This window comes from Erithacus rubecula (genome assembly GCF_903797595.1).
Source record: "Erithacus rubecula genome assembly, chromosome: 9".
Classification (NCBI taxonomy): domain Eukaryota; kingdom Metazoa; phylum Chordata; class Aves; order Passeriformes; family Muscicapidae; genus Erithacus; species Erithacus rubecula.
In genome coordinates this window covers 30,243,076-30,263,798 of record NC_136660.1, presented here as the reverse complement: position 1 = coordinate 30,263,798, position 20,723 = coordinate 30,243,076, and the positions used below count along the sequence as shown (strand labels likewise).

Below are 20,723 nucleotides of genomic sequence, written 5' to 3'. Positions count from 1 at the left end.
TATTTGTCATTTGAGGACAGAATATGCCAAGAAACTTTTTCTTAATGCATTCCTCATCTAGCAACACGAGAGCAGAACAACCTCAAATCAAAATACATTCATTTCTTTTACTTTCTAGTTTTTCATCTAGAAACCTTTGCAATTAAAGAAGTTGCTGCTATAGTGTGTTTAAATAATACCTGAAATTCAGAGAAAGAGGATTTTACAGATAGAGTGATACATTTTTCAGATACACAAGAAAAGGTGCTGCCCTACAACTAGGAAAAAATGAAAAAAAAAATTGTTTGGAAGCTGATTTTTGAGAGCTTTGGGCACAGTTAAATTCCAGAAATGATCAAAAGTGTCAGAGAACTGGGCTCTTGAGGGGCTGTCATCCCCAGCTAACTGAGGAATCAAATATTGCTCTGTGACAGGGTGAATTACAGATCTGCATCTCTTGGTTCCTCCTCTCCACACTGTTTGTTTTGTACTGGAGCCCCTATCTGCAAGCCCAAAAGAGCTGAGGAGGATTTAAGTCTCTGTTTGAATACAAATGTGTCACTAGAAGCAAAATTATCCATTTAGGACTTGTAGGCAGAGGGTTCCAGGGGCCTAAATCATGCACTCACCAGAGCTCCAGGTGCATTTTTAAAGCTCCCTTGTGAAACTGGCTTTCAGCACTTTGTCAGGCCCCTTTTCTGATTTTAAATATGTTCCTGTAGATTATTAAAGATGTCTGTGTTTATTTTGGGCTAAGCTTTGGATATCCTTTGACTTGTTGGGCAAATCATCACAACTCGCTTGACACCACTTCTATGGTCTATACTATGATGGTTTAGGGCTCTCCCTAAAACCATTTTCTCCATGCAACACTTGCCTGATTTTATGATAATATTCCTTAAGAATAACATCTCCTTACTCAGTGTATTTATAAAAGTATCAAGATCTTTATAATGAGCATTATTGGCAAGGGGAAAGGATTTCTTCTAATTAAGCCATAAAGCTAAGCTAATAAAACCAATCATCCTGTGCACTTATGTAAAATTTTAATTTCATGTCCATCAGTGTTTAGTTTCTTTATAAAGTCCCCAGTGAGCTAATAACCTTTGGTGTGCTCTTTCTTCTAGAAAAGAAAGAAACATCTATCCTTTTTGGGGTTACTTTTAAATCCTCACAATGAAAGCTCACGTTTTCACATGGGCTATCAATTTATTGGACTGCTCAGTGGCAACTCCTTACTGAGCCCTCCTGGCTCTGAAAACATCAGCAAAAGTTGTTTTAAAGGAACCTGCCAAGTGCTGAAGGACCAAACCTTCTGCACCTGAACCCACCAAACTCCCCAGAGAGGTTTTGTTCTCTCATTTCCTTGCCTGTGCCAGCACCTAGAGACAAAATTGTGCATTTTATTCTCAATTGTGCATTTTATTCGAGCTCAAAACAGTCTCACGGCTTAAGCTGGTTGCAGTCAGGTGCTGCCTGGTGTCTGTCCCCAGGAGTTTGTCCAGGCTTCACTCAGAGTCCAGGTCACTTCTCTGCCCTGATAAGTGCTGTCTCTCCTCTAAAAAAGACAACACAAACTGTGGAGGGAGCCTGGCGAAAGGACAAATCCCCAGGGCTTGTGAGCCTTAAGATTGCCCCCTCCATGTTCCATAATTATAAAACAGAATAAACCCCATGCATTTGCTTTCTCAGACAGCATTTTATATTTTAGTGAGCTAAAACCACACAGGCAGTGTGGGATGCACAGCAAATGGGAAAGGGAATTTGTAAGAATTTGGAATTTACCCTGCCAGGATGGAGAGGAGCTGTCAGCTCAGTGTGTGCAGTTCTTCTGTTTGAGTTGATGCTTCAGCAAGCACAGTCAATAACACATTTTTAGAGGGCTTGTAGATAATTAGATTAATGAGTTGACTCTCCTCAAACACACCATTTGCAGTAAGCCTTTCTGCTCATCTCTTTATTGACTGGCACAGGAATAATATCTATTGAACTTCACTCAACCATCAGATAATACAAACACATTTTTGCCCTTGGAGGCAGTCAGAAAGGCCAGGCACATTATTACTGCAGTACATATATTTTCTGAGACAATTAGCAACTCAAGGTGGTGTTAATCAGGAGCAAATAGGGGCTAACTAATTATTAAATTCCCTCTTGCTACAATAGAATTCCCAGAGGTAAGATGACCATGTTGGAATTGTTTTGTAGGGATCCATCTAATTCTCTGTCTTTATTGTAATGAGATGCCAGTCAATCCTCAGGGTAAAAATCCTGCTCCCTCTGAAGAGCCAGACAAGCAAATGTTAGAATGGCAGTTAATTTTTTTCAGAGCATCTTATTCACCTCATCCCAACCCCTCAAATGGAATTCAGGGTTTCAGAATGGAAAAGTCTCTCAGTGTCCTTTGGTGGTTCTCAATTAACAGCTAGGAAAAGAAAATCTCATTAAAAAAACACTGTGAGTAGAAAACTGTAGGATGGTAGTTAAAGCCTTGGAAGAATGGAAGAAGAGCTCTAAACAGCTCCATTGAAATTGAGCCAAAGAAGCACTGATGTTTTCTTCCATGTCACCAAAGTGAATGGAAAAAAATCTTACAACATTGGCTGAGCAAATCCTTTCTGGGACCTTACTGTGGTGAGAAACAAAAAAAGCCACACAGAAATTAACTGGTTCAGAATTGGCCCTTAAAAAGGCAATCAGTATCTGCAAGGCAAAGGGGACAGTCTTTACAAAACAAGCATCTGCTTCAGCTGTGCAGAGCAAGACTGGGGCTGGGAGCTCCTGTTTCTGAGGAAACCAATAAAACAGTGACTGCTCTGCAGCCAGTGTGAGATATTGGATGAAAAGCTGCACACAGTCCTGTAGGTGATGATGGGCTCAAGAGCAGTGGCCTGTCTGTGGGATGGTTTGGGTGCTGGGATGCTCCAGGGTGGAAGGGATGCCTCAGACAATAGGAGACAAACAGCAAAGCACCAAGAGTGAGCTCTTGCTGGAACCTGGGAAATAAATGGTTATTGAGGTTTTGTGAAATACAGTGGCTGCCATGGGGAGGAAAAGGGTTCATTAGAACCCTCAGAGTTCATTAGAAAACTTCCCATGCAGAGAGCAAGGATGGATTCTGAGAGCAGGCAGAAATCAGAATTGAAGGGATCTCTGTGGTCCCTGAACCCCTTAACTCTCCTGCTCATAAAGAAATATATTTTCTTTTCATAAAGAAAAATAACTTAATGCACACCCAGCTGAATCTGTTTGTCAGGAACAGAGGAAAACATCCTGCTGCTTCCAAAGGCAAAAATTCTGAGACAGTGAAAGAAATAAAAGCTATATTTATAGCTTTAGATATATATATCATATCTAGCATCACTGGGGTTAGGATGGTATCCATGAAAATAATTTTAAAATATATCAAATTTATGGCAACTATTTTGAGCTATGCTTGGTGCCCATGCACCAATGTGGCAAGTGGTGTGAGAACAGGCAGGAGACAAATACTCCAATAATGTAAAGTTGGGAAGAGCAGCTTTGGAAAATGCCTGAACTATTAAGCTTCAACAGTGATAGAAAATTCTCTTGTCCATTGTAAAAATGCTCTTAAGGCAGGGCTGACACCTTCCACTGTCCCAGGCTGCTCCAACCCAATGTCCAGCCTGGCCTTGGACATTTCCAGGTGCTCTGGGCACCTGTGCCAGGCTATTGGTGTGTTCTGCCTCAAGAAGAAGATAAAGTGGAACTGCACCTCCTGAAAGGATTGAGCCCTGAGCCAAGTGAAGGATGGCATGTCCTGCAAGGATTCCTGCTGGCAAACAGCAACCAGTGACAACAAGCACTCTGCTTTAATAAATGTGTGCTCATTAATGCTGAGCACATTAAGAGACACCCAAAATTTAGGAGTTGATGGCATGAGGACATATCCCACATTGAAAACATATCCCACATTGAAAATATAGTTTCTTACCCTGTAAAACACAGCTGACTTGTACTTCTGCTAAACAAACTTCCCTCCAGGCTTCCCAGCCATAGTTTAAGCTGGTTTCTAATTATTATTCATTATTTACCTAGATAAGACTTATCTTGCTAACAGAGTAATGCTGTGTAGGGTATTACCTGTGCAAGGCTGAAGGTCTAAACCTGAATCCAAACAAGTCCATCACTGCCAGCCCTCATGTTCTATTTATGTGGAGGTTTTGCCTAATTCTCCAACAACCCCAGGCACAAATATCACTGGGAGTATGAGTAGGAGTGTAAATACATGGCAGAATTTGCAAGGCTTCAGGCATCTGGTGTGTGTGCATTAAAAGCTCCTCTAAAAGGCAAAGAAAAAGCTCCTGCACAAACATCCATCCCTATCAGCCTAGCATTTGTGGTAAGAGCCATAATGATGCCAATTGCTGCCATATTTTTATTAGTATCAAGCCTAAATTAATACAAATTTAGTAATTTTACTCAGTTTTGGAGATGGGCTCACAGATGTCATGGAAAAAAAGTTACTGAGAATGTTCATTCTTCAGTGCATTGTGTAGATCTTGCTTGGCAGCTCATGAATCCAGACCCAAAATCACTTAATTTCTTTTTTCTTATTAAATTACTACATGAGATACATACCTTCTTTCTCATGCACATTACCAGGTAAATATTGTTGAATTATAGTACAAAAGACCTACAAGAAAACCACCCTCTCCTAGTAGATAAAAATAAGTAGGAAAAAATACAAAAAGAATTCTTCCTTGTTGTTTTTGTACTCGATATTTAGAAAATTAAACATGTATTTCTCAGTCGTAAAAAAAATCTGTGGGGTGAAAAATCCAGTGTTCAAATTCTAAACCAGAGGTTGTCTCCTAGTTGACAGTTTAATCATCAACCTATCCAGAATAAGGGATTTTTGATTTATGAAAAAATATGACAATTTTTCTCTAGCCTGATTTCCCATTAGCTTGAGATTTAATTAGAGCATATATTTTAAAAAGACACGCAGACCTGATGTCTTCAAATAGTGAAGATATTACTTACAATAATAATAATAATTAACAATGAGAAAATATTAAGAATACATCTTCACCTTATTTCCAGTTCAATTATTTGGGTCAGAATTTCTACCAGGAGTTCTTGGTCCAAGTTTGATTTTTATTTTAGACATGCTTCAGCTTTGGTGTAACAACAGATTGTAGGACCTTTAGCCAGGTCCTACATATTAAAGAGTTAAATATTCAGGGTTAAATATTTAGGGTCAAATATTAAACCCAAACATATTTTTAAAATTTTTAATATTTTTTTTAAGCCTGTGGCCAGGTAAGTCCCTCTCTCCCAGCACTGAGGGAGGTATCAGTGTGTGGTGTGCCAAACATGTGCTATCTCTGGCAGGAAAGATTTGTGATTTTCCTGCCAGCAATAACTGAGCTGAGATCTGCTAAAGCTGCTCTGGAATGCAAGAGCTGCCCTATTACAGTGATTGCTCTGCCACTGGTCATTAAATTTCATCTGTAAATACTAATGTTGGCTACTTAGCCAACTTTCCAAGTAATGGATGCATGTTCTTCCTTGGGTGTTTCCAGACTTACCACTCTGGGGACTTAATTTTCAGGATATAATTTATACTGGATAACTTAGGACAAATTAATGTAGAGGAAATAAAAGCTGATTGTACATTAACTGTTGGTAAAAATTCCAGAGGTACAGCAGCACCCCTTAGGAAGCCAAAATTTGCAGCTCTGCCAAAATCCATCTGGTGCTTCTGCTGCCCAGGAGGCAGAGTCCTCTGGAGCACAGGATGCCCAGGCAGTGCTGCTCCTCAGTCTTCACTTTTCAAACCCTTCCTTCTCCAGAGACACAGGAATGATCTATTTTCATAGCACCATTCAGGATTTCTCTGATTAGAACTTACCTGAGCAGTCTACAAAATGTGCTGCTGTGAAAATGTCAGTCTTTGAGCAGCTAGTTTTGTTTTTATAAAATAATACTCCCTTTAACACACTCTGTTCTGATGGGCATGTGAGAAATACTGATGTCACCTGCAAGGGTTGACCATAGAAATAGAACATGCTTGATGCTATGAAATTTAATGTACAAGAAAGAAAAAAAAATAAATTAGAGATGCCTCTTTTCTAGTTCAGAGGTACTTGGACAAGTAATTCCATTCTACACTGCCTTGGCTCCTGGTATTTTATTTTCTCTTCATTTCAGGCTTTGCCAGGTATTTTACAGGTTCAGGGTCAGACTTCTTGCTGCAGTCACATTGTATAACACTATTGCACTTTACACATTGCTCTGATTTTAATTTTGGCCAACAGCTAGAGAGAAAAAAAGCAGCCAGCTTAACCATATCCTAAATGGCCTGGAGCTGGGAGCCAGGGAGTCATTACAGGACATCCATCCAGCCAGGGAGAGACAGATTCATTTGCAAATGAGCAACCCAAATTCACTCTGCATGGTTTGAGGGATGGAAAAAGTTTGCAGGATAATTTATTAGTGTCACTGTATGCAGCTTTCCAGATGTTCTTGTCCTGGAGCATACACAGAGGAGAAGTCCCAAATACATCAATAAAATAGTTTAGAGATGTTTTTCTGCTAGGAGGCATGAAGCTGGAAAAATTAAAGGTGTTCTTCCAGAAGTGATTTAAATTAATGAATGACTTCAAATCAAGGCCAGAGGGAGGGAAAAATGTCAACACAGTCCTTCCTGCTTGTATTGAGGTAGAGTAGGTCTCTAAGCATTGCTGCATGTAGGGATATAAGAGAGAAATAATTCCTTGGAATGCAAGATCCTTCCCTGAATGCCCAGAGTATCCCAGGAATTGTTCTGTAATGCTCAGTGCAAATGAAGTATTTCTAAGCTGATGATATTCATGCAAACATTGTGTGAAATACGGCCACACCCCCAGCATGACACAGATATTTTCCTTAGAACACACCATGTGGAAGAGGGAGGCATTTTCACTGGATTAACATTTTTAAATTGTCATTTAAACAAGTAATTGAACAAAGAATGAACCAAAACCCAGCTCCTGCCTATTGGAGTTTAATGCCAGAAGAGTGAAAGGAAAGATGAGAGCTGCTTTCATCCCTCAAGCCCTTTCATGTCCTTTGGATGGATCAGGAACAAATAAAAATCAGAAAAAAATAACTCTCATAAGTAATAAAGGTGATGTTCAACCCAGAGGAACATCCATCCCCCACCTGCATTTACTGGGTAGCAGGAAAGGGTGAAAGCTTATATTAGACCTTGAGTACCAGTGTGAATAATTGGCATTAAGATTTGTTGAAATGGAACAATTTAACTGACCTACTTTTGGACTTCATGGGAGTTTATCTGCAGTAAAGAACTGCTTTGAGTTTATGATGATGTTTTTAGGAGCTCTGTCATGCCTGTCAGCTCACCCTCCCACAAACAAATCCACAGAAAGCAATGCACAGTATTAATGCCAGGATCCTCCAACTTGATTTGGCCTCCACTGATTTCAGCAGAGATCAAAGGAAGTTATTTTTCCTAATGACCACATTAATTTAAATATAAACTTTTCATTGGCAGGTTTGTAGGCAGATATCTGCATTTGTCCTGATCAGGGATTCACTTGCAGCTGTAGGTTTAAACCTCCTTTAGAGTAGTCTAAGTACAGAGTTACCTGTCGGCTGTAAAAAATCCCAAAGTCCCTAAACCTCATTTAAGGGACTGATAGAATCCTGGCTCAGACCCCACTCACATGAACCAGCTCCAGCTTCTCTGGATAGAGCCTGAACTGAACTGCTCAGCTGTGCCCTGCACTGCTGAAAGCAAGAAAGAAACCATCATTTAACTGAAAAAGTGAAGGCTTAGCAGGGGAATCTCACTTTCTCAAATAATCACCTTGGGGGATCACTGTTTAATAGCAGAGAGCAATCCCTGCACACTATAGACACTGAGAGACTATTTTAAAAAGCCTCACACCTAAAAGCTCAGCTTCTCCTCTTTTTTCCTGTGTCATAGCCCTAGCTCACAGAAGTTGCTGGGAGCACTAATGCAAGGGTTTAGAAATGACCCAAAACATAAACACAGAGCTGAGCCTGAAGCAAATCACGGGGTGTTTCCTGAAAGAACATCACTGGACCATAAAGTACGAGTTGTGATGCTCCACTGAGGGCAGGGATGGAAGAGAGGAGTGTCTGTGAATCTCTCTACTTCCCCCTTTGAACCCAACTTTTATTCCTCTAACAAACCCAGAGAGTCAATTACACCTCTTGCCTCACTTTGAAACTAAGTGAAAATTCACCAGGACGGGGAAGTGACAGAAAAGCTTTTAGTCTACTTCAGCTGACAACAAAATGTATTTTTGTCCCACTCTCTGTCAGCAAAGCCATTGAAATTCATGCCACAGGATGGTTTGAGTCCTATTACACCTGTTAGTTCTGGTGTTTAAACAAATTCTTCATGTGCTGATGTACCTGGGTGAATATCAGCAAAGACAGAGCAGAGGGGAGCAAACTCACAGCACCTCATTTAGAATTTACTGCCCCAAGTTAGGAGGGGGTAGCAAATCACATAAAATTCTAAACAGTAATATTAATTATTGCACTGTCTCTGGCTATTTAATGATTATCACAACCTAATGAGGGACTCCTTCTCTAATTTATCTTCTAAGCACCTTTCTTCATAGCTGCATTTACTGCTTTATAAATGCTTCTTATTGCATAGCCATTACCAGTGCCATCAAACTCATTTAACCATGCTCTCACCACTGTAGTTTTACAGAAAAATGGCAGAAGAAGTAGTGTAACTTCTCCTCTTTATTTTTGCAAGGACAGCATTATGGCTAAACACACATTTACCTGCATAACAGTTCTCTATAACTCCTGGGAAATGTAAGTATTAAATACTGTAAGTATTAAATAAATATGGGTTCAAAAAACCAGTTGGCTTCTTCAGTATAATAATTCCATAAAAGTAAGGATGGAAGAGATTAATAATATTGATTGGTTATAAGCAGTACACCTTGAATTATTGGTAAATAGGAGAACACAAACTCTGGTTTGAAGGGAAAAAAAAAAAAACCTGAAAGATTTCTTAGGTGATAATTCTGCTTCCCTCTGCTGCAGAAACCTCAACAAAGTAAGGGCCATACAGAAACAAGGCCAATATTTCTGCCCCCCCATTTATCCACAGCACATAAACTGCTCCACAGTTTCTCCACATTAAACCATGCAGTGCTTAAACTTCATAAATTCCCAGCTGGAATGAACTCACAACTGATTTATAAACTTCATAAATTCCCAGCTGGAATGAACTCACAACTGATTTATTTCCATTTACTTTGGGAAACCCCAAATACTGCAGAAGCTGATTTCATCACTTCATAGAAAATGCAAATCCACTTACTGCTAATGAATTCCTGTGGCACCTCTTCCTGCAGCTCTCACTCAAAATGTTTCTGCAGAAACTGGGTTTTTCTGAGACAATCCTTGCTCCCCATTAGCCTGAACTGAATCCTTAGATCAGCTGTGCTCATCCCTTCTGGGGTCAGTAGCACAAGAGTTTTCTTTCAGTATTTAGAAAGAGGAGACTCCAGCTGATGCTGAAAATAAACTGGTTAAAATGAAACTATTTCCCATCAGGACAATTCAGAGAAGTAGAGGTGTTGCACTGAAATTCCAAGGGAGGTTATTCAGACCACAATGGAATTAAGAAAGGAGCAAATTAGGAATGAACAGTTCACCCACCCAAGAATAACCCTGTTACTGTGGGCATTTCTTGATGTGAGAAGATTGGAAACCTCAAAAGAGGAAGGGTGAAAATAATTCTCCCACAGGCTGGCAAGTCTTGCATACTGAGATGTAACAAGAGATTATATTTTTCCAGTAGCATATTCTTAAAATTATGAGTTTTGTTAACACATGAAATTAAGAATATTTCCCAACCTTTATGAAATGGAATTCCTGTTTCCTAAACAAGAAATGTGATCCCTATCCCTTTACTCTTTTCTCTGATTTGTTTGAAGAAGCCAGCTCCAGTCTTTTCCACTCTCAGTGATACAGAGGATGTTTAAGTTGCTTTATCTTTGTTGAACAATGCTGCAGATATGAATTCCATCACATTCACTCCCTAGACAAGTTTACACTTCTTAGATTAGAGTGACACTGTGACATTGCTGTAATGTTCTTTTTCCCCTTCCTTTTTTACAGTGTTATATTGATTTCAGCAGGAACCCACGTCTGAAACTTTCATTGTGGCTTCAATCTGCTGGACTGGGAATGGAGATGAAATGGGTTTTTATATACACAAATGCTCTGTAGTGCTGATAAGGGGTGATGTGAGCAGAATACAGACTAACACAACAGAATTGTGTATTCAGCCTGCCTGGTAAAGGAGATATTTTTCAACAGTCTGATAAGTAGCAATAAATGATTTGTAAACAGATCCTCAATAGAATGGGGACTCCTTTCTCCTAATAATCCTGGCACACACAAAAACAATTAATAAAAAGCTCAAGGAGATTTTTTTGACAATAATCTGAGTCTTGTGAGCTTTCAGAGCCACTTAGTCTGTGTGTCCAGCAAGGGGCAAACCTGTTGGAACTAATAAATCAAACTTTCCCTGGCTTAGATCTCCTCCAGCAATTATGTGATGGGCTTGGATCTTAATTAGCAGCTCTTCCCTCTCAGTCTGAATGGTGTCAGAAGGTCACTCTGAGAGTGATGCTAGCCAGAATGTTTTGAATTGTCTCCAAAGCAGATGTGTGACAGGGCAGCCCCCACAGCATCTCCCAGAGCAGGTGTGAGTTTGCTCAGCCTATAACCTGAGAAATGGGAAGAACAGAAATCTGCTTTTGCTCCAGCTGTGAATCAGGGGGAGAATTCACTTGAATTTGGGAATGAAACTTTCCTTTACTGACCACCCCTTCCCACTGCAACACTGAGGACTGTAAAAGCCTTTTAAAATTCTTTAAAATGCCCTTTGGCTCAAGAAGTGAGATGTTCTGTGTACTGGAGAATGGCAACCTGAGTCCTTTTGGAGCTTGTCTGGGTTCAGCTGGGCAATTCTGCAATGACATCTGGTTCTTTTAAGAGCTGCACTCTGTACTGTGGGTGAATGCTGTTTATATATAAGTGAATTAATTATACTTAGAAAGTTCTAATTAAGATGAAAAGGAAGAAAGGCAGACACCATCCAGAAGAAGGTGTGTGCATGTCACTATCAATTCTCTTTTCCTTCTCATCAGCAGGAGAAGCTGCTCTGCAGATGGAAAGATCCAGGGACCCAGAGGAGCTCAGAGAACACAGTGGTGTGAGATGTAATTAAAAAGCACAATTACATCTGTGAACAAGAGGCCAAATAAAAGCAAGCCATAGATAATCACTGGAATAAAAACCAGAGTGTCCTTGTGCCCAGACCCATCTTCTCCTAGAAATAAACTTGTTTCAGACCACGTTAAAATCTATTAGCTTGGCAGAATAATGCATGGCTGCTGCAAATCTGCCTGTGAAATTAAGAGCTTTTTTGGCAAACTAACAAAGACACTCAGTGCAAAGGTTTGAGATTTATGGAGCTGCTTCAGTTGTGTTTCATGCTTGGCTGTCTGCAGCCCTCCTGAACTGGCTGAATGCATCACTCTTGTTTTTACCAAATCAAAGCACTGACCAAGGATTTTCTATTTCACACCCCATTCATACCTTGTCACTCAGACTACCTAATGTGGGTTTTCCCAAAAGCCTCTTGCTTTTCCCTGTGGAAAGTTTTTCTTTTTTCAGAAAATACAGATCTTCATTTCATTCAGCACACATCTGTTGCAGCTCAGATGTTTTTTATTATAGTTATCTGGGTTCAGACAATATCCAAAGTTTGGACCAGTCTGAATGCTGATTTTTTTTTTTTTTTTTGTTATTTCTGAAAATTTAAGCAAAAATCCTGGAGCACCTGTAAAAAGAATCTGAGTTAATTCAGCACATCAGGAGTTACCCACCCAGTCTTGTAATTTTAATTTGATACATGTTGAGCACATTTTAATTTAATGGCAAAATGAAAATGTTTTTTTCTCTGTTCAGAGCAAGTTCCAGAGCAGGGAGTAATTTGCACACCTGTAGAAAAGGAGTTCTCTATATAATAAACTGAATTTAATTGGGTGCATCCTAGTGGAAACTTCTAATTTAGTTGTAGCCTCTTACAGCAGTGTAGGCATTCTGCTTATCAGACAAGTATGGAGTGTACTCTGAGACAGCAGGTAAGACTATATATCTTGTAAAGATGGGTAATAGTTATAAGAAATTTGATTTCAGATAATGCCTGTGGGTGCTACTCCTATCTGTCCAACAATATGGTCCTTAACAATCATAAGACAAATTTAAAAATGTAAGACTGTGAGCAAAATCATGTGAAGACTTTATTCCACCTACAGGATCTGATGTGCTCAGTGATCCAGAGCAGTTGTCCCAAAATCATTAGAATTTTTGTACCACCAAACAAAAATATGTCTTTTTTTATAGGTTTGGAGTAGGTTTTTTTCCCCCCTCAATCCACAATAAATTATTTTTTGCCATAGATAGAAAGAAGGAAAATGAGGTTCTCTTTTCACATTAAATAGAAATTATTTGTTCAATGCACAGGGAAAAAAATAGAGGGGCAAATTAGAAAAAGCAACAAAATCTGAATGAATCAGCATAAATGCTCTATTCCTAACCCAATGCCTGAGATTTGCATTCACTCTGGGGACATTTTGCTGGTTCCAGTCTCATAGTTTCAGGGTGTCCCTGCTGTGTTTGATTTGATATTGCTCTCCTGGTATAGTCTAACCACATTTGTTATTAAATATGGAACTTGCAGTGTTATTTGAGATATGGAAGGGAAAGGGACCTGCTTGGTTTAGCTGGGTAACAGCTAAAATTTCCAAAAAATTTTCCAAAAATTTTTCAAAATTTCAGCCTTGCAGACTTGCACTGTACCTTTGCCTGGAGGAAGCAAGAGCATTATTTTGGCTAAAGGCAGATTGTTCCATTTAAAGAGCATCAATAATGACTGTTTATTAATAACACTGGGGTTTTTTGGGCTTTTTTTGTGTGTGATCCTCTACAGGGTTCATCAATGAAAATACCTTGCTAAATTATATTCTTCTCAAAAAAAAATATAACACTCAGATGTACAAACCCACATTCATGTGTTGTTTTATTGGTGCATTACAACATCACATTTCCTTCACATTGAGAAAGCATGAGATTAAAATACACTGATCCACAGAAATGCCTTCCCTACTCTGACTTTGCACGGCTGATTGTGGCACCTACAGATCCCTCCACAAGTTTCATTCCATTAATTCTTTCATAATTTTAATTACATTTTCATCAAACCTTTTACATTGTCTACTTTATGACTCACAGTTTAATTATTCTCATTAAAATGTGTTATTCTTTACTGCTTTTCTGAGGTCACCAATTACTCTCACAATTTCAGATTTTATGCTGTATTACACTTCATGTTCCAGCCCTTTAACAGCCACTACCCACTTGAGGGCTGCATGAGCTTTTCCTCATCCCAAATGCAGTTTGTTTGTATCAAAAGCCATTAAAATACCAAGAATGTGTACAGCACAGTTAGAAGGCCCCACTCCATTTTGAGAACAAGCCAGATCTATACAAAAACATGCAAAATGCTCTATGCATCAGTATTAAACTCCTAATTTTGACTGAAGATTTTTTTTTTTTTAACTTTTGCATATAACCTGGAAGACTAGGGTTCCTGCTGAAAGAAAGAGCTGATGGCAAAGCCTTACCCTGACTCTGGGGCTTTCAGTAATCCTCCCACATGAAGCAATAGAAAACTATATTTGTTACAGAATTCTGTAGGATGGTTTTAAAACTTTGCAGGAAGGTTAAACCTCCATTGAACTCTGTGGATTTCTAGAATAAGGTCTCAACCACACCAGAGGAATGTTCTGTTAAATCCAGAGCAAATGCCAAATAATTTTTCTTTGCTGATGCTGGTATTGTGAATTACTGTAGATTCACCAGGAAAATCACAGCTAAGTCTGACTGTCCCTGTTGTAGAACTCAGAATTCTGTAACTCTAAGTGAAACATCCTCCCTCTGACACAGTTAAACTGTTCCTGCTTTGCAAGGCTTTATTTCTACAGAACCTCCTGGATTCATTCTGTTACATTCTGCTCCTTAATGTCACTTCCTATTTATAGTCATTTCCAAATATCATATAAGTTTATACACAACAGGTTGCATTCTCTTGTACACAGTTATTAGGTTTATTTTTAATGGGACCCTAATTTACTTGCTTTGCATAAAAATTCAAGTGTTGCCAATCGGGAAGTAGCTCTTCTCAAAAAAAAAAAAAAAAATCTACAAAGCTTAGCTTTGAGGAAAATAAATGACAAGCCTTACATAAAGACATTGAGCTGTTTGAATCACAACATGTCTACGAGGCTGATGCATATTCCAACAGGAACACAGAAATTGGAATCGTGGCAGCAGTCTCCTCCAGTCTGAAGCACCGTAATTGTGGTCGTTGATCAACATTGTCTTGATTGCTCCAAGAAATGTTCAACTGCCAGGGGGTGGTCTGGAATATTTTGCCTGCATTTTTCACAGGATACCTAAGGAGAAAAAAACCTGGAATCTGACATTCTGCCATCCAAAGGTACGTCATCTCACAGGAATGGGATGTATACTGCATAGTGCATACGTAACAAACAGAACCCTACTGATAATAAATTAACTCAGGTCACACACTTGTCAACCTTCTCCACACCAGCAGGTGGTTGATTCAGGTGAGTTCCAATTCAGGTAGCAAGCCAACCTTGGCAAGCACCATGCCCAAGAGCATGGTCAGCTGAAAATGTGGGGTGGGATTAGTGGAAAACTGTGTCCAGCCTTCCTCTGGACATGTTAGGGTGCTGGAAACCACCACAAGCATCCGTGGCTATGAGCCCAAAGTCACCCATGAGGATCTCTGCATTTCCTCAGGTCACCAATGCTGCAGGGAGTCACTACACAAGGATGAGCATGGCACACCAAGATCCACAGAAAACTTTGTGTTTCTTTATCCTCCCAGTTTCCGGGGGTTTTAAACACCTGTTTGAAAGACTTCAGCTTGTTCAATGCAATGGGTGTTCTTCTCTTTCGATTTGTTTTGATGGTAAATACTGCAAGAGTTCTCAAAAATTGCTGATGATGCAATACCAAGTTTCTAATCCATCCTGTGTGTTCTTCTTAGTTGGCAATTTTAACAGCATGGAATTCTTTGAACATGAGAATCACCCTGTGTAACTGCTAATGCACAAGGCTTGGCTCCTACAAGCATTTCACCATCCACACCTTTTGCCTTCTTGGTAGCTCAGAATGATCTTGGCAAAACTTGACAATTAATACAAAGTCCCACCAGCATGTGGAGGTTTTTGTTAAAGTCAGAAGGCAGCAAGATAAACATAAGGATGATGCCCTAAATTATCAAATTGCAGATGTTGAACACTGATGAAAAGTGCTCTGTGTACTCACCACCCATTGAAATCAATGACCAGAACTTTGTAGAAGATAGTCAGTATTCAGAAAATCTGCTTGCAGATCTAGTATATGCTCAACCACACCTCAAAATTACTCTCTTAACCGTTCTCCATACAAGATTGTTTTTAATAATGTTCTTTCCCCTTCCCTCAAGTAGATTTACCTATTTGCAGTAGACTGAAAACAGATAATTCAGCAAGTCAGTATGAACTGAAATTTTAAAAGTACGATGGTATCATGGCATTAAAACAAAACATTTAAGTTCCCTTTATAAAAAGGAAAGAAACTAAAGAAAAAATGCACAGTAAGAACCACTGTTAAGAGACCAGGAGGAAATGTGAGAAGGCTAAAAGTTCATTCTGCACATTTCTCAAAGTCATACGGGACCTTCAGTTATTCCCTCCAGAGGCAGCCCAGTTGCATTTTCTGCTGTGGGTCTCTCTTCTTTCTTCACTGAGCTCTGATCCAGCAGGCTGACGTAAGATTTGTGACAGGCTGTGTTACCCAAAGGAGGGTAGTGCTGTCTGTAGCAAATATAAGCAAAAATGAGGCCAATGATCCCTCCAACAAAAGCATCTGGAGGAAAAAAAAAAAGCAACAAAACCAGAAGCATGTTAAGGGCAGCCAGGAGTGACAACTGCAAATAAAAGACATTTGGTTGACTTGAAAGTGTGTTGAACACAGAAAATGTGAATTTTGAATTTTCCTAAAGAATTTGGAACCACAATCACACCAGACACATAAAATCAGTCCTTGGGGACTTGTTGAACACCCAAACTGTAGATGGTTGGCTAAGTTTTGGGAGATGAACACTGGGAATAGGAAAGCTTCCATGGGGTATAAACAGTCCTGATGAATTTGTGGGTAGGCAACCCATGGATCCTCTCCCACCTACAAAAGCAGACTGCCAAGAACAATTTCAACTTGCATAAAATCTTACTAAAAGCATCTGAAAGGTCAAACACTAAGCATGCCTGTTAACTGATCTTATGAATATCTCTCTTTGATGTTTTTTACAATCCCATACTCCTATCAGAAAATATGATAAAACAAGGCTATTGGATGAGATATTTGCAGCTCTCACACATGGGTAATTTTAAATTTTCTGTGAAGGATTCTTTCTGTTTCTGGTTCTGCCTCTTGCTAAAATACTCACCTCATCTTGTGTTCCTTTTGCAACCAACAAGAGAAAAATTTTACTTTAAATACACACTTTGTGAAAGCCTCAGATTTAGCATGAAGAATAATGAAGTGAGACAAAAGGTTAAAACATGATCTGACAACACATTTTAACAAGACTGATTCAGCACCACATCAACTGTGTATATCTGTGTTTCCATTCTTTCAATTTCAAAAAACCCACAGTGTAATAAAAATGGTGAATCATTGAGTTTACTGGCAAAGAAAGGTAAATCAATACAAATTACTTTTGTCTAAAGTCCTTAAAAACAGATTAAATACCCTGGTTTGTCAGTGTGATTTTTATTAGAACAAAGACCATGGTTCAATTTTCAATGTGTAATAGATAGTTTGTAATCTTCAGAGGAGTGAGATGCCTTTTATCAGGAATGGCTAAAGCAAGAAAACCTGAAAAATTTAATACTGAGGTGAATAAATTTAAGAAATGTGATTATAAGTCACATTTGAGGAACAGGACTACATGGAATGACCCAGAAGATGCCTTCTAACCCTATGTTCTCTTCCTCCACACAAAAGGACAAAATGAATCTATCACAAATTAATGTAGCAGGTTCAAACAAGAATTTAAAAGGTGATTGTGTGCAGCAGTAATTTATCCTACCCACACTGGAAGTTGACTGATTTCACCAGTCTGTCTCTACCAAACTATAATGGTATTAAAGCTGCTGAGGGCAAGAATTTTCACTGTCCAGCATCAATCAACTTGTAAGAAATTTAGTTACTGAGACAAGATTAATTTTCTATAAACTTGTGCTGGGTGCAATTCTCAGATTAAACAACTTTGACTGAATAGTGTTCCAGCTGCTTTTTTATTTTGCTTAATAATCAGGTCAAGCCTATGATTCCTATTTTTAATCATGGAAAAACACCAGATTTTTCCCAGTCCTCTTTAGGTTCCTTGGGATTTTAAGGCTTGCTGAAAACTTGCCCAGATAATTTCTTTCAAAACCTTTACACAAATTATGCAACTCTGAGCCTCAGCTTGGGCACCACAGTAGTACAAATTCTCTACATTGTTTATGCCAAAGATTTCTGTCTTACTGACCTTGCTTAACTGGGGGGCAATAAGCAAAAACACAGGCAAAAAAAAAAAAAAAAAAAAAAAAAAAAAAGTGTCTTTTGTTTGATTTTATGATAGAAATAGCTTTTTTCATTTTATTTTATCCTTTTTTTTTCTTTGTCCATATTCTTTCATTCTCAGTATTTAACTTTACTTTTTTCCATACAAAATTCTCCCTTATTCCTCAATTTTCAGAATTATAAACCTATACAAAGACTTATATATTGTGAATTGATATATTCAGGAATTCAGGATTCACACTGAAATATCATAATATTCATTAATACCAATACTAAGGCCTTGAATATCACTCTCTCCAGCCACACTGAAAGGAGCTCATAAAGTTCTCCTAACATTAATTTTGTAAGCACACTGAATGGGCTTTTAATACAGAGACACTCCACTCCATCTTTCACCTGTGCTATGCAAAATCTTGGACTCAGAACTAATGGTCCTTTTTCATTAGCATAGTTAAGGCTCCATCACAAAGCCAGCATAAATAATTTACCACAATTAGCTGACTCTGCTGAGCATAAGGCCTGAGGTTCTGTGCTGTGCCCAGAGTCTCTCCCTTGGGGTTCTTTCAGGGAAAGCAGAGGTCACCTGCAGGATAATGTCTGCCAACATTGCTCTTGGGAAGAGAGGAGTTAGCAGCTCCACCTCCTTAAAATTCAAATGCAGAGTAAGAGCATGGTTTAGGTTACAATGCAAAGATGTGCCCAAAAGTCTCTGTTCTATCAGCATCTGCTGAAACCAGGTGGGGCAATGATCCTTATCTCTGTGGGAGATATCCTCTGCTAATGGGCCACCTTTAAACCAGCTGGGGCAATCATCTTTATCTTTCCACAGCCCATCCTCCCTCCAGGAGATATCTCTTGTTCATGGCCAGTGAGTCCCAGTGCATGACTGATAAAATTACATCATCCCACTGGGAGATGCTCCAGCCAGGGGAGGAGCCAAGCCTTTCCTACCTGGATAAAAACTGAGATTTTGGACACCAAGGCAGTCCTTACCTACTGGTTTCTAGAGGACAAGAGCTACCAGACCTTTGTACAGGATCACTGCTTCAACAAGACCACTCCATCTGGGCTGCTACCACCACCCTAACTAGTGGGAGTCACTTTGTATTCTGACTCTGTCAGTGGTTTGGTTTTTTTTCTTTTGTACTATTGCATGTATTTTATTTTTCTCCTTTTTTTTTTTTTTTTTCCTCTTTTTTTTTTTTTCCCCTTTTAAATTGTATTTCTGATTTGGAGTCTCTTGGTGCAGTTTTCCTCCACCATGGACACCATCATAACCTGCCTTTCAGCCCAGAAATAATTCTGGCAAGAGACAGCACACCCTGCAAACAAAGTCAAGAGTAAACCTGCACTCTCCACATTTCTCCACACTCCTCCTTTCCTCTTCATCAGAGAGCTCAAGCCAGCCAAGTGTCTGTGCTGTCTGTGCCTCATGCTCAGCAGTTTTCTGCTGGACACTCTCTCCAGCCCCAGTGTCACTGAGAAAAGGAGAGGAACAGGTCCTGAAACAAGAAGGCTCTGCTGGGAATCAGAGAACATATGTCAATGTCTGGTGATCAAACAGCTGCAGGAGAGCAGCAGGAGCACAGCAGAACAAGGAAAAGCTGGGCTGAGGTTGGTTCTGGCGCTCTGGCTGCTGGCTGAGTAAAGAAGGTGCTCAGGGGAACAGAGCAGTGCAGCAATTAATTGAAATTATGAGAAGGAACCAACAGAATGCTGTGGTTTTGCACTGGGATTTGGGGCAGATTTTGGTAGCAGAGGGAGCTGCAGGGGTGGCTTCTGTGAGAATCTGCCAGAAGTTTCTCCACGTGCAGCAGAGCCAGCAGCAGAAGCTCCAGGATGGATCTGTCACTGGACAAGGCTGAGCACAGCAGGGATGTGGGAGCACCTCTGGGATGGCAGATTAAAAAAACTGGGAAAAAAAAAAAAAATCTGGACAGCTTCAATGGCAGCTGGAGAGAGGAGAGAGAACATGTGAGAGAAAGAGCCCTGCTGACACCCAGGTCAGGGAGTAAGGAGGGGCAGGAGCTGCTCAGGCACCGTGACAGCAATGCTGAGTGATCTCTCCCTCAACTCATCTCGACTTTCATTGCATTTTCTCTCACCCTTCCAGCTGAGGAGGGGGGGTGACAGACCTGGTGCCCAGCCAGGGTCAACCCACCACAGTGCTGGAAAACAGGAAACAGCATGTAACCAGAATGAAATTGAAATTTTGGGTAATTGAAAGGAGCACTCAGGACCTTGAGGGGAGTTCAATTTGCAAGGCCAGCAGTACAGTACTAGCAATACCACAGAAAGACAGGATGACCTACATAGCAGCACCAGAAATACCATGCATGCTATTTCTTATAGGAATATAAGGGAAAATAGGGGAAAAGTAATTACAGGCTGGTTTACTTAGCAGAAGACATGAGTAAATCAAGGAAGCTACAAAGATGGCAACAAAGAGGGTTTGAGAAATGGTAAAAGAAATAATTGATGGCAAAGTTTTCTGAATTGTCACACTGTTGAAACCCAGAAAACCTGGGATTTTTGAGCTTTCTGTGCTTTCTGTCACTGACCCCCAAGAGAAAACTGCTTTTTTCTTGGGGCCTTGGAGAAGGCTTCCAAATTTGGGAGATGGTGTTAAAGTCATGGGTATGTACTTAGAATAGAAGTGTGTAATTTCACATGGTGAAGGGTTTTAAATGTGAGATTTTTAGAATATAGTAATAGGTATAGGACAAGATGGAGCATTTTGGGTGTTTTCTTTTTCTATCTTCCTTCTTCATCATGGTTTTAGGTAGTGGTTCCTGGTTAGACAGTTAGTGCTGCATTGAGGGTCAAGGGAGTTTGGTTATTGGGTCAAAAGTATAAATAATATAGGTGTTGGTTCTTTATTGAACTGTTTAGCTTTTAAAGACCTTGTAAGTAGCTGGATTCACTCTCCATTTTACTCACTTTTAGCTGGTAGCTAGAAGTGTAGTAGAACTCTCTCTACTTTAGATAAGATTTAATAAACA

At 39.6% G+C, this 20,723-nt stretch overlaps 1 protein-coding gene across 2 annotated transcripts in view; it reads right to left on the bottom strand.

Annotated features, from left to right (window-relative positions):
- Nucleotides 1-13,075: 13,075 nt before the first annotated feature.
- Nucleotides 13,076-20,723, bottom strand: part of PLPP4 (phospholipid phosphatase 4) — a 47,840-nt gene continuing 40,192 nt past the window's right edge. The window contains exons 7-8 of one of the 2 annotated variants that reach the window (XM_079312085.1): nt 15,829-16,017; nt 13,076-14,534 (exon numbers count right to left, since the gene is read on the bottom strand). In XM_079312085.1, the coding sequence (XP_079168211.1) occupies nt 14,524-14,534; nt 15,829-16,017 (200 nt within the window). In that variant the 3' untranslated portion in view covers nt 13,076-14,523. Of the gene's footprint in view, nt 14,535-15,692; nt 16,018-20,723 lie in introns of those variants that run through there. The other variant, XM_079312084.1, reaches the window with a different exon arrangement.